General features: G+C 41.2%; 1 protein-coding gene across 1 annotated transcript in view; it reads right to left on the reverse strand.

The window, feature by feature from the left end:
• Positions 1 to 551: 551 nt before the first annotated feature.
• CD247 (CD247 molecule) overlaps positions 552 to 14,739 on the reverse strand; it is a 57,222-nt gene continuing 43,034 nt past the window's right edge. Inside the window, exons 2-8 of the mRNA XM_089508146.1 lie at positions 14,230 to 14,333; positions 7,747 to 7,803; positions 4,075 to 4,161; positions 3,717 to 3,752; positions 1,667 to 1,723; positions 1,195 to 1,230; positions 552 to 727 (exon numbers count right to left, since the gene is read on the reverse strand). Coding sequence (XP_089364272.1) covers positions 659 to 727; positions 1,195 to 1,230; positions 1,667 to 1,723; positions 3,717 to 3,752; positions 4,075 to 4,161; positions 7,747 to 7,803; positions 14,230 to 14,333 — 446 coding nt within the window. The 3' untranslated portion in view covers positions 552 to 658. The remainder of the gene's footprint in view (positions 728 to 1,194; positions 1,231 to 1,666; positions 1,724 to 3,716; positions 3,753 to 4,074; positions 4,162 to 7,746; positions 7,804 to 14,229; positions 14,334 to 14,739) is intronic.

The following is a 14,739-nucleotide window of genomic DNA, read 5'->3' on the forward strand; positions in this document are numbered from 1 at the left end:
AAACAGGATTAAATTATTGGCATGAAATATTTGTTAATCACCACATTAGCCCAGAACAATTAGTTTGTTCAGTGCTACTCAGGATTCTGTCTTAATCAGGATTTGAAATTGATGAATGAACTCTGGCTCCAATGTATCCTGATATGGCCAGTAGGGCAAAATATCTGAAGGACACTTGTTGAAACATTTATTTCTGGCTTGTCTTTGGAATTTGGTCAAAGACAATAGTGATGCCTTGCTGTAATACACTATATACACCCCACAGTCCCAAACCCACCACTACTTCTATACACATATAAGCATCCTACAAAAACAATGCCAAATCTACAGCATAAATAAAGGGTGGTAGTTGGTACTCTGTATTCCTGATGGTAAGGAACTAAGTATCAGGGGAATGGTTTATTGTTTTTTACATATTAGCTTCAAATAACTCTTCCTAGATAAAGCAAGCAGCAATTACAACTTCTGCTCTTAAAACTGAGCTGAGCACATTGAGCAGATATGTACATTTTTAAAAGCTGTAAGTTCAAAATTAGCAGGAAAAAGGAGCTTTCATTTCTGTGTTTCCTGCGTACATGAACTGCCACCTTGAGTGATGATCAGGAGGGTCCTGATTGGAAATATATCCGTGTCTTTGTCTTTTTTCATTCAATGGTAGCTAATAAGGAGTCTGCACCGGTTGCATTTGAAGAACATCATAGGTGCCCTTTGTGGCTGCGCTGAGACCCTGATTAAAAAGAAGATGATGTGAATAGAACATTTCTACATAAAGCACTTATTGCTTCATCCGGGAGCTATTTGAGGCAAGCCATTATCAGGCGTACAACATCCAATGACTCTGCACATACCCAGGACACTTACAATGTGATATTAACTTCCCTAACAAAGCACAAGTCTCATGAATGGAGAGAAGGAGGGAAATGTTATTGCTGCCTGCCTACTGTTTGCATTAACTGGGTCAAGAACAGAAGTAGAGCTATATACAGCCCCTTGTAGGTAAGCCATTCCCTCCTCTCTCGATAGTGCTGTGGGTTTCTGGCTACCCAAAAAGGTACATTTTGCTACCTGTTTTCAGTCTGAACACTGGGCATAAGTAGCAGTTGATGCTGGTCCACCTATTTTATGTTGATCACTACCACTGGATTAGTGTCAGGGAATTTACAGGGTGATAGGAAGCTACTGTCTGAACCTTACCTGATAAACTGCATCATTGCCTTTGCCACGATGCCTCTGGAAAAAGAGAAGCCCAAGATTAATAGACAAGCAAACTGTCTCTCTAGAGTCTGTTTCTTCAGTGCTGATAGCCACCCACCCATGGTTCATTCTGCTAAAGAATGCTTTCACTTGATTGCCTCTTTGCTCTCGTAAGTAGCTGCAGAACAACCTGACATAACTGTAGATGGACCAGATAATAAGAATAATAAAGCACAGGAGTGCCACAGAAACAACAATGATGACAGAGTGAATTGGAGTACATGGAATTCTGCTTTTATGTGGTTTGATAATAAAGTTTTATGTTGGAGCCTAGAAAAGTAATATCCAGCACCCAGAATTTCATAAGCCTGGACTCAAACTCTGCTTTATATTTATATTTGTATGATAAAGATTGCAAAAATCACTGACTAAGGGCTCATATGTATCCAGAATGGCAAGAAATATCACTTACCTCTCCTTTCTTGCCAATTTCACTGTATGCTTCCCCCATTTTATCCCTCTGTAGAGTCTGGCCATGGGGAAAAATCAGAAAGTAGTGTCAGCATCAGTAAAGATAAAGCATCCAGTTTTAATTTATGCTCTTGACCGTAACTTGATGTAAAGCATACCCCTGCTCTACTTAGCCCACATTGTTAGAATTATCATTTGAGATGTACAGAAGTAAGCTAAAGCTTTTATTCCACCAGTTTATTAACCATGCCTTTTCTCCAGGAGCCAGTGTAAACTGAGGTGTTGGGTGATGGCCTCATCAAGTAACTCTTCACTCAGTCCCCTGAAGTTGAAATTTGCATTTTTCTAATTGTGCAGAGTAGATCCAAACATACATTTAATTGATTTGTCCTCTTTGTCCAAAAAGGCAAAAACCTCAAAGTGCTAAACCGTATCTCCTAAATTGGTTCCTCTCTGTTCAATTTCAGCAGCAGAGGTAAAATGGGTCTGGGAAATGTGTGGAGCAGAGGAAAACCTGTTCTGCCAGCCCTCAAGCTGCTCTGGAGCTATCAGGACAAACATCCTTTGGCTTCATTGCACTCCCCACCACTACACACCGTTTCAGAAAATGCCTTGTGCTGGCATAAAAGAGGCCAGTGTGAGTCACCAAGAGGATTCTAGCCCAACAGCCATGGACAGTGGCCTGTACCATCTAAGGCCAGAGGAGACAAAGAGGACCATTATATTGATATTTATTGAATATATAATTTGCTTTTCCCTCTGCAGCTCACACCAAGTTTAAGACAAAATACAGCTAAGATACTATTAGCACAATGTTTTTTTAAAAAAAACATTAAATAAGTAACTTATTAAAAACACAAACATTTTAAAGACATGTAAAACATAATGAGAAAAACAAAAGTGTGCCCCATTAAAAGCTGTACTATGAGCCAAAGGCTTTCCTGAATGAAATGGGCTTTATCTGCTTGAAAATTGAAGGAGTGGGGGGGGGGGGGGGAGGCACTGAAGGAGTTATAGCAGCTAGACAGATGTAGTCAAGCATCATAGGTTAGGGGATCATTTTGTGCTCCTCCATTACAAAAACAAATATATATATTTGTTCCCTAACACCCTCTATGGTGTTATGAGCTATGGCAGTCATTTTTACCATCTTGGAGGGCCTCTGTACCATTTTAGGGTCAAAAAACCATTTTTTAACTGCAGGAAGGCACCTAGAAGTTACTTCTGGTTCAAAAAAGGCCTCTCCTGTGCCTAAAATAGTTCACAGGGGCAAAACACAGCGAAAGTGCCCTCACTCCCCCAGTGGATATTTGGGGATTTAAAAAAAATTAAAGGAGAAATACATTATTTTAAAACAGAGAGCCACAAAAATGACCTTAGGGATACGTGTAACCAATGGGCTATTTCCCCCTATTCCTGAGATAGATGGAAGTAGGATGTAAAGATACTGAAGTGAACACTCGAAGGCAGAAAATCTCTCTTAGGGTTTCATTTGCACTCCCATCAGTTCAGCTTTGTGCCAACTGTTTGCTGCAGCAGGAGAGATCACAAAACTGGTTGTTTTGTACTGCTGCTGATGGAGAAGGAAGTGGCACACACCTACACACAAGTGGTGCATGCAGGTGCAATAAACGTTTTGTTAAAGAAGCAGATGTGCAATGAGGTCAAAAGGCAAAGGACCCATTCTTCTTTGTAATCCAAGGCAGGTTCTGACTGATGGTTCATTAACCTCAATGTGAAAGCCAACCACAACAGCCTATGTGAGAGGAAATGGGGATCACGTGGACACAAGACGAGGTAAAAATAAACACAAAATAAACATACTGTAAATGCTGTGGATGTCTATTCCTGTGTGTATCAAACATGTAAGTATGGAACATATTTGCAATGTAGTGGTTCTATTCACAAAGGCTGTTTTAAGGGAAACTGGAGTGGATTGTTCCATAGCTGAACAGTCATTTTCGACAAACAGCAAATGAGATTCACCACCACCAAAAACAATAACAAAGGGAAATACACTTCTAGAACAGACAGTTTCTGGTTTTACTCACAGTGTAAACTCTGTCCTGAGGTTTATTTCTTCTGTGCTAAAATGGAAAGAGGGGAAAAAAAGTTCTCTCAAACACTTTTGGGATGATGCATTCTGCATTTTTTTTTTACAAAGACTGTAATCTCACAGTGATCACAAAATTATCAGTGTTGCATATGAAACCATTCAGCCTTGTACAGGCAGGACATATCATTTAGGAGGACACAATAGTACTGTGCCAGTAGCATTAATCAAACATAGGCAACTATGGTATGTCAAAATGACTGCCTGAACCATACTGCCCTATTTATGGCCAAAGATGCTGAAAAAATAAGAAAGGACTAGATTTAACAAAAGGAGAAAAGAGTTGAGAGAAGTACCTGGTTTCTTCCTCCCTTTTCAATGTCATCATCTGTCTTTTTGACTCCCAGTGAATCATATTCGTCTCTGCGTCCAGGAGACAATTTCTGAAATGTATTTTTAAAAATATAGACATACTAGAATAGTAGGCTGCAGTACAAAGAAATGTTGAACACCTTGTGGGCTGACCAGCACAGAGCCTTCAGCACAAGCAATTCAATAAGCCACATCCTGGTATTCTAAACCTATTGTATGAAAACCAGGGTCTAGTCCTAAGCAGTTAATTGTTACTTTAGTCCTCTCACTGTCAAGGGATTCATTTCCCCCAGTGAATTTAAAAATAAAGCCAGGATAAATTATGCAGGATACTGGGAACTTTGCATGTCAATAACTGATATTGCATATAAATAGGCCCTTCAGGTCTACTTAAGGCTAGATAAGTTGGAAATTGTGAAGATGAATCCCCCTTCAACCAATAACCCCAGGAAAAATTAGGCCATGGTAGTGAGTGAAGAATCCAGCTTTATTGAAATAAATGCATTTTTTTTAATTGAGAAAAGAAAAAATATTTATAGTAACAATTAGCTATAAGAGTGAGTGTTGTTCTGCTTTCAAGGCGAACAATGAAATAAATGCATTTCTGACTCACACCCTGATAGCCGGCTGCTGCACAGGATGACGGCCCTGAACCTATGGTTTATATACTCTTGTTACTCTTCAGTTCCTATCATACCTAATACAGAAGAGTTACACTTTTCAGTTATCTGTATTACAGAAAAGGAATTCTGTAATTCTTTTTCCAGAATTCCAAAAACTGAAATAATCCAAAATTGTCCACAAGGGTGGTTGTGATAGTAACACCTTTGCTTTCTGATGGTTCAGTGTACACCAACTTTATTTCATGCACAAAATTATTTAAAATATTAGGAATAAAATTACCTTCAGACTATGCATATAAGGTGTATACAAAAGATAAATTAATTTCATGTTTAGATTTGGATCCCATCTCCAAGATTTCTCATTACTGTATATACTCAACTATAAGTCAACCTCATGTATAAGTCGAGGCCGGGTTTGAGGCCAAAATTATGGATTTTGCCATGATCCATGGATAGGTCAAGGGTAAAACTTGGAAGCTCCTTCAGTGTGTGTATGTGCACGTATGTCAAGAGAGACTCTCACTGAGGCTTATTGCTTCATCATTTCAGCTTTCATTTTAGCCAGACGGATGGGTGGGAGATGGACTCATAAACAAACAGCAATATCAATCAGTCACCCAGGACTCTTTCTGCTTGGCTTCAGGGAGAAATAAGCTCCTCTCCAAACCACATGGGGAAATCTGCTATCACATTTCCATAGTGACTCGTAAATAAATCAAGCTGGGATTTGGGGATCAATTTTGGGCATAAATTTTTAGACCTATAGACAAGTATATACGGTATGTATATGCAAATATTCCAAAATCCGGGGAAAAGATCTGAAATCCAAAAACACTCAAACTGTATATGGAAAGTTTTTTTTGTGGGTTTTTAGGGCTGTGTGGCCATGTTCTAGAAGATTTTCTTCCTGACGTTTCGCCAACATCTGTGGCTGGCATCTTCAGAGAATGTATATGGAAAAATTATGATGTATGCCATACCTTTCTTCTAGGGATTTCAGTGTGTCACACATGATTCTCTCCTATTGTGTGTATGTGTGTTCAAGTTGCCTTTTGACGTATTATGATCCCATGAATTCATAGGGTTTTACTTATGCAGGGAATACTCAGAGGTGGTTTTGCCAGTTGTGAAATCTAGCCTACAGCACCTGGTATTTGTTGATAGTCTTCCATCCAAGTACTAACCAGGGCTGACCCTACTAAGCTTCCTGGATCAGAGGGGATCTGGTGGCTTTAGAATATTTAGGCCCTTTCTTATTGTGTCCCAATTTTATCCTCACATCAATCTTATGAAAGCAGTTACACTACATTAGGGCAATAGGGCATGGTATCCTTGTTTAAGACTCCCAATGTCACTTTGATGGATGAATGGGATTTAAATTCACATCTGTCCCGTCCTGTCACTACTTTGTCACACTGTCTGTCCTTACATGTATTAATATTTCTACCATAAAATATATTTATAACTGTTGTGAATATATATTCATAACTGTATTGGATATGGCTTCATAAGTATCATAAACACCATATGTGGTATGATTACTATCAAGCAAAACCACATGTGCTAAGTAATTTCATTCCACTATAGGACATTTGTAAGTGTATTGTATTGACTATTATTTCTCCACTCCTGCATACCTCTGTTGTGGTATCACTCACTTTCAAAGAACACTTTAGTGCTTAGTCTCTCTCTGTCCTCCTCTTGCTTCCCTTCCACAACCCTTCTGGTTCCATTTGCAGCTATAGCCTGCTATGTTGTGGTCATCTTGTTTGTGCTTCTCTGTGTGAGAGAATCTAACAATAGCTGTGGGAATGGAGCCACAGGAACAGCATAATGAAAATTGTTCAACGGGCCACATTCTTCATCTTTAAGCATTAAAGCAGCTGGCTCTCACTCAGAAAGCAAACAGAGTCAACCACAGGCTTAGTTTTCATGACAGCTGCATTATGTGAGCTACCTATACAGTTAATGCTTCCTTCTAGCAAGACTCAATTCATGCCTCTAATTGTAAAAGGGGAAATGAGGTGAAAAACCCACAGAAAAGTCTGTCTGCTGAATGTTGCCTAATATTTAATTCTAAATATTAATATTCTAAAGAACTGGTTTGAAGAATGGCTCATCCCAAAAGAAGCTAATGTTGAATTCACACTGTAGAAACAACCCAGTTTGACAGCGCTTTGACTGCCCTAGCTCAATGCTGTGTACAACAAACTCCAGTTCCCAGAATTCTATGGCATTGAGCCAGGGCAGTTAAAGTGGTGTCAAACCGGGTTATTTCTGCAATATCTATGCAGCCTAAATGGCCACTATGTGATCATTTACTGAAACAAGATAGGCCTTAGGTCTGATCCAGTGTGTCTCTTCTTATAGAAAACAAGCTTCATTTATATACCACTTCATACCACCTAAGCAGTGTCTAAGCAGTTTACAACTGTAAGCTAATTTGCCCCCAACAATCTGGGTACTCATTTTAGCGACCTCCTCGGAAGGATGCAAGCCTGAATCGAGCTTGAGCCCTTTTGCTGGTATTGAACTCGCAACCTTATGGTTTTGAGTGAGTGGCTGCTGTATAGGCATTTAACCACTGCGCCACCAGGGCTCCTCACCACCAGCACTTGAGTTATAATACATAAGCATGGTAAAGATTCCTGACCCATGGAATGGGGCAAGTATAATATAGTAATTGTAGTAATTTAATTCTATTTTAATATATTATTTTTGTATGTTTTTAACTGTATGGTGTGTGTTGTTTTTTTTAATGTTGTAAGCTGCCCTGAGTCCCAGCCTTGGGAGAAGGGAAGGATAATAATAATAAGAAGAATATATCATTTTATAAGAAAAAAAGTCCTGTGGCCCACTACGAACCCCACCAGTGCCAAAGGTCCTCCCCTTTGATAAGTTTACACAATGGCAGTTGGAAAAGTGAATAGCCCAGTTTGGATAGGCTCAGGAAATCTGCTCTACAAATCTTCACATTTCAGCAGTCTCCCCTGACTGATCTGGGTTAAGAGACATCAAAGGTTTGTCACTTACATTATATAAGTTGTCTGTGTTTTGAGAAGATGTGTGCTCTGGGCGGCCTTGGCTTAACTGGAAAACACAAACAAAGGTTGTCACTTAAGAGCGCAAGTAAAAGGGATTTTATTCAGGTGTATAAATTTGTGCATGGTGAAGAAAAGATGAGCAAAGAAGTACTTCAGGCCTGTTACAGACTGCCAAAATAAAGCTGCTTCGGGTCTCTTTGGAGGTATGCTGTTTAAATGATGCATGCATCCTAAGAATCCAGAAGCTGTGCCAAAGCTGCACTCCAGTGCTTAGGAATGGAATGTGGCTTTGGCGCGACCTCCGGACTCTTAGGACTCATGCATCATTTAAACAGCATACCTCCAAAGAGACCCAAAGCAGCTTTATTTTGGCAGTCTGTAACAGGCCCAAGCTTTCTTCCCTGTCTCATAATGAAGCTGAAGGGAGATAGGGGACAGACAGACAGATGTACTTCTTTACACAACACATAGTTAAACTGTGGAGCTCACTGCCACAAAAGACTCTGATTAATCTTAACTTGGATGCCTTTAAAAGCAGACAAATTCATGGAGAATGGAACTATCAGTGGGTACTAGTCACTGGTATCCACTGGGGTTTGGTTCCAAGCCCCCCTGTGGTTACCAAAACCCATGGATGCTCAAGTCCCATTGGCATAATAAAATGGTGCCCCTTGTATAAAATGGCAAAATCAAGGTTTGCTTTTTGGAGTTTTCGAAAAGATTTTCAAGTTGTGGATGGCTGAATCCATGGACACAGAATATGAATATTGTATATTCTTTTTAGTACCACAGGCTGATTGTCTTTGTATATCAGTTGCAGATTGTCTTTGTATATCAGTTAAACTAGCCCTCAGATCTTCAGGGATCACCTTTGCTTTTTCACTTGACCAATCAACAAACACCTGAGATTGGAAGCTGACAGATGACTATAAATTTTCTTACTCCCAGGCTAGAATTTCATTGGTAAGAACTGAATGCTAGGGTTTTGCCATGCTTTCTCCAATGGTCACTAGGGTTTTGCCATGCTTTCTCTAAGGGTCACCTCCTTGACTTGGCAGTGGTCAAGATCAACTATGGCCTTCTTAGAAAGATTCACAAGACAATGAGCATAAACAATGACTTGCTCTGAAGCAAGTTCTCAAAGATTCCCACTTCAAGACTAGTGGTTTATAGATGTAGGCAGGAATTAAATTCATTCCAGGCCCTCCCTGCCAGGCTTCTGCCATGAGATACTGTTTCCTACAAGGAGTATCTGTACACAGCAACTATGAAAGTTGTGTGTAGGTTGTCATGTGCATTGTTCTGCATGCATGATATGCTATAGGTGTGCAGACTGTGGTGCTTCTGTAACAACAGACAATTGCTCACTTCTATCCTAAGAAGACACAAAAAGGATGTTTTCCAGTGACCTCTGGAAAAACTGAGATTTCTTGTGCCAGCCAAATGTTTGTCCCAGAAAGATATGGCAGGATCTGGCAAATTTACACCAACCATGTGCCAAAGTGTGAAAAGCTCTTTTCTTTTTTTACAACTTACCTTATAAATCCTTAAAAAAAATCAAGGGAAGCCTTGTTTTCTCTTAAAAGGCTTACAAAGCTTCTTAGCACTGGAAGTTAGGATAAGGTTCTTAATAGTCTGGAATCAATAATAGGTTCGGTGAGGGCTGATAAACTACAACTCTGTCCTGACATTTTAGAAGTCCTCCCACCTTTTAGTGTATGCAACAGTGTTGAATTTGCTACTACAGTTACAATTTACATTTAAAACAAGGGCTTCAGCTATATCACATTGCATAGAGTTCCTAGGAACAGATTGGAAATAAGGTTGTGCACTCCATATACACCTTGGTGAAGATCCTATATCAAGCAGACAGAGCATAACCCTTTGTCAGTGCATTTCTGTCTCGTCATCTCTCCTCTCCCTGACAGCTGTCATACATACTCCAGGAGGGGCTCATGCTGATTCAGCTGGAGGGGCGGGGAGGTGAAGAAGAAAGTGATTCAGACAATGAAGAAGCAGCTGGTCTCAGCTCAGATGAGGTGTGCTCAGAAAAATGAATGTGTTTTCCCTTTCCTCCCTGGGAGGCCAGAGAAGCTATGTCTTCATTGTTTGAATTGCTCCCTCCCTACAAGCTGCCTGCCTTTCCTGGGACTTGACAGCTGGGGGGGGGGGGGGGACAAGAGCACAAAGTCTAGAGAAGAGTTCCATGCGCCCCATCCAAAAAGAGATATATGCATAAACACTTACATGTCTATATACCACTAAGAGAATTTGGCCCCTTGTTTTAGGGGTAAACTATGCCTTGTTTTGCAAACAATACAATTTAGGGGACATGGGAAGAGTTCAGCCTCCATTGTGTTCAGCAGGTAAATGTCCATCCCTGATCCTGGATACTGCACAGACATGTAGTCTGAGACTTTTTCTCAGATCTGGCTTCTTTACTAGGGGCTCAGATGCCCTTTTAGGAGAGCTTTTCATCAGCCTAAACTGATCCCTCAACTGTGATTTCTCCCAAATAAAGATAAACCAGGCATAATGATCACATCTAGGTGTATTTAGAATTGCTTATTATTATATTCCTGCATGAGGATGCCTTTGAAGGCTGGCCTGATTAATTCAAAATCAAACAGCTGGGATGTTGACTGGGAATTAATTGGTACAAACATAAGATTGTTTAAAAAAAGGATAGACCTGATGAATCCATGGTTGAATGGTAAGTAAACATATTTGTAAATTCCCTTGATTCAATCGGTTTATTCTAGTTGGGAACAACAATAGATTCAGTTCATAACTTATTACTTTCCATTCAATTTCTGTATTGAAAATGTGTGTTCACTTTTAAATCCTACATGACTTAGGTCACAGTAACCTGCTCATATATGGAGATCACCTCCATCTCCCCCAGCTTCACCTGCCATTTGAAATATGGCAGGTGATGAGCAGACAGAGAACTTTCTCTGTACTGGTATCCTATTTGTTAGTTGGCATTAACACTATAATTTTTAGGGTCTATATATCAAGCAAATGTTTGGGACATGGTGGCTTAGTGGTTAAGACACCAGTTCTGACAATCGTAAGGTCAGAAGGTTGGAAGTTCAAGGCCCAAGCACTGCATGACGGGGTGAGCCCCCATCACTAGTCCCAGGCCCCATTCCCACTGGCGGTTTTGCTCCTGAAGGAACTGGGCAGATTCGGGGGGGGGGGGGGCTCCCGAATCTCTCCGTTAGCAAGTGCCCACTACAAAAATTGGGGCATTTTAACCCGAATGCCTTCTTCAGAAATCGGGTTTAACATGAAGGCACCTGTTGTCAATCAAGCGATCGTCATAGGTGACGTTTGCAGCACTCATTGGGGCATCGGAAGTGTGCTTCCCCCCTCCTTTTTTTTAACGAGCCAGGCGCCAGAATGCGCAGATTCTGTCAAATTTAAAAACCTCTTGTGTGTGTGTGTGTGTTGTGGGCATTTGGGTCAGTGCAGGTTATGATCTGCCCTTGGCCCCATTTTCAACCCCAAAATGCAAGCTAATGCATCCTGTTTCCCCCTCTCCTTGCCACCCCAGAATGCCTCTTACACATGTAATAATAATAATAATAATAATAATAATAATAATAATAAATTCCTCATCTCGGAAATGCCAGAAAAGGATGTGATTGCCATGCATTCTTTTTGGCTTTTAAAAGCAATTCAGGGCTACCCCTGAATTCCTTAGATACAGTAGCAAAAGCATGTATCATTTTGCCAATTTGCCAAATAGAGCAACAAATGTAACATTCGAACTGTTGCATTCATTTGAAAGTCTTGCCCTTTGCAACATTTCCCCTTTGCTGGAAGCCAGCAAATGAAAGTGAAAGGGAACAAGCTGCTAGCCACGTTCTATCCATCTATATATCTGCCTCAAGGGAAAAAAAAACATGTGCATATTTTGTCAAAAATAATTTTAAAAAATAAAAAAGGGGGGAAGGTGCCTGATGCGAGCTCTGTTCGTGCCCTGCCTTTGACCTGAACTGAACTGACCCCTTTCCTCCTGCTACATTCTCTTCAGAGGATCTCAGCCTTCCACTGAGGCTGAGAGAGAGTGACCTGTCAGTTCCAACTGACCCATGGAATCAATTGGGAATAAAAGGAAAATGCAGCACAGGCATTCTCACTGTAGCATCCTCATATAATAATAATAATAATAATAATAATAATAATAATAATAATAATCCAGAAGCAAGAGGAAATGAAAGTAGCAAAGCAAGCACACAGACATGTCACCCAAAAAATCATGCACATAAATTGTCAAAACTAAAAGAGGTTCCTTCTACAGCCTGATTTCCGTACATCCCTCCTCCGGCTTGATCCCGCAGCCCAATTTACCTTGGCAATCCTCCTCCTCCTCCTCCTCTTTCCTTCCGACCCTCCCCCCCTCTGGGAGCTGCCCTGGCTCTTTCATCCTCCTCCTCCTGCTCCATGCCCTCCATGGCTCCCTTCTTCCCATGGCTCCTTCTCCTCCTCCATCACTTTCTCCACTACCCCCTCCCTCTGATAGCCCTTTTCAGCCCCCGTCAGTCACCCTGATTTCCCCTTTTTGCCTCCTGTCACCCTTTCCTCCAGATCCCCCTTTTTCCTTCGGCTCTTTCCTCCTCCTCTTCCTCCCCCTCCCCTCCGATGAGGGGAGGGAATGCTCTGACCTCTGCCCGCCCTCTGACCTTAATCCCTCCCTGAATTTGCCCCAATCATGATCGAGGGCAAGTTCATATTTCGCAGAACCCGGGTCTTTTCAGAAAAGACGGATTTTAGCCTGAATCTCGATAGCCTGCAGTAGGGGGCATTTCCTTGTGCAACCCTCGACATGGATTGTGACAGAATCAGGCCCAATATGAACTTCATGTGGAAGAATCAATTTCAAAACCGGGTTAAAAGGTAGTATGAATGGCCCCCCAGATTCTGCCAGCCTAGCAATGCAAAAGCATAAAAATGCAAGTAAATAGGTACAATTTCAGTGGGAAGGTAACAGCGTGGCCACATGACCATAGAGTCATCTTTGGCAACACTGGCTCTTTGGCTTAGCAATGGAGATGAACACTGCCCCCTACAGTCGGTCATGACTAGACATTCATGTCAAGGAAAACTTTACCTTTACTTTTAAATATTTGTTCAAGACTTTTTCATGCACATTACAGAACAATCCTATATATGTTTATGCAGAAGTGAGCCTTACTAAATACAATAGGACTTGCTCCCATGTAACTGTCTATATAGGACTGAACTCTAAATAATTTTAAAGATATGGGCCAAGATCCTTGATGAGTAGATGTAATACAAGACTCTATCCAGGCAAAACTATGCACCATCTTCTCCTCCCACATAACTCTCCTTGCTGCTGCAGGGGCATACCCTTTATGACCATATAATGACTAGTAGAGAGGAGGAATTGCTGGAGAAGCATCCAGATGTGTCAATAGGTGGACACACAAAAATGACATCATCCTTCAGGACCCCCCAGATGCTCCTTGGAGAAGCCTTTGTGAATCCATCAAGAGGCACATAGGTGAACACTTCTCCACTGTCCCCATCTCTGCACCAGCCACTACACAGCCACTGAGTGAGGACCTGGAGGAGGGAGTAGGGTTTTTAGGGGGCTGAGGGTTGTTGTGCTAGTGAGAAAGTGAATTCCTTCCTCTGCAAGGACCAGAAAGAAAAAGAGGGGGGGCCATACCCTAGTGTTATGCTGGTATACATCACTAATTGGGTGTAATAAGCCACGCTTAAGTTTTTTGTGCTTGATAGTTTCAAGATCTGCTGAAGAATGGTATAGAAATCTTTTAAATGAACAAAATCTTTATGAATCCCTCAAAAACACATATGTGCCTGTATAGTATCTGGAAATTTGAAAACAATGAGGTGATCTAGGGGAGGCCATGTTGCATTTATATGTCCACGTTTCTGCTCCAGGATTAATGACTGTTGGAGGAGGTGGAATCATATTATCTAGAATGCATATGATTGCAGAATCCACACCAACCTGGTCCAGCCTCCCTTCTGCCTACTCCTGTTGAAAAAATACTGGAGGGAAGACAGCTAAATATTATTTATGGAAGGAACTGAAGGTACATAGAATGTTTCACAGGTTTAGTCAAGTCACAGATCAAGGGACTCATGATTCTGAAGATATCCAAGACATAAAGTTTGGAAATGTTATGGGGTGGGGGTGTCACTGCATGCCTTCAAGTCATTTACAACTTATGGGGCTGTAAGGCAAATGTATCCTGAGGTTTGATTTGCTATTTTCCCTGAGGCTGAGAAAGTATGACAGTCCAAAATCACACAGTGGGTTTCCATAGTCAAGTAAGAATTCCAGCTATGGTTCCCCAGAGTCCTATTCCAACATTCAAACCACTACACCACACTGGCTCTAAAATCTCCCAGCAGGAAATTCTGGGAATTGAAAAACCCCTAAGTAAATTTCCCAAGCTCTGCCATGACTCACCTTTGCTTTTACAAAACAGGCTGTGATGACTATAGCATAAATCATGAGGATCCCATCCAGAATGAAACATAATCTTGGATCTGCCAGTCCTAGTGTCTCAGCATCTGCATAAAAACACCACGTGTTAATTATATAGCACACTGTCTTGTACCAAGTCAGATCATTGCTCTATCCAGGTCCCATTCACACTCACGTTTTTGTGCCAAGTAAATCCAGGGAGATTTGATGATGCAATACCAAATCAAAGTTCCCACTACTTTTACCCTGACTGAATCTCTCTCTGGCAATTTAACCCTGTTGGAGTTCACATTGCCATTTGTATCGATTTAAAATGGATCCCTCCCATCAGCCTCAGAGGAAGGTGATGGCAAGCCCCTCTGAACAAACTTTGCCAAGAATGCTTCTCAATAGGTTCACCTTGGGGGGATTTACATACTCTCGGCCTCAAAAGATGGCATTGGCAAGCCCTTCAGAACAACCCTTGGCAATAAACCCTGGGATGGGTTAGCC

The sequence above is a fragment of the Sceloporus occidentalis genome, unplaced genomic scaffold (genome assembly GCF_023333645.1).
Source record: "Sceloporus occidentalis isolate IW3139 unplaced genomic scaffold, rSceOcc1.0.p SCAF_2, whole genome shotgun sequence".
Lineage (NCBI taxonomy): Eukaryota > Metazoa > Chordata > Lepidosauria > Squamata > Phrynosomatidae > Sceloporus > Sceloporus occidentalis.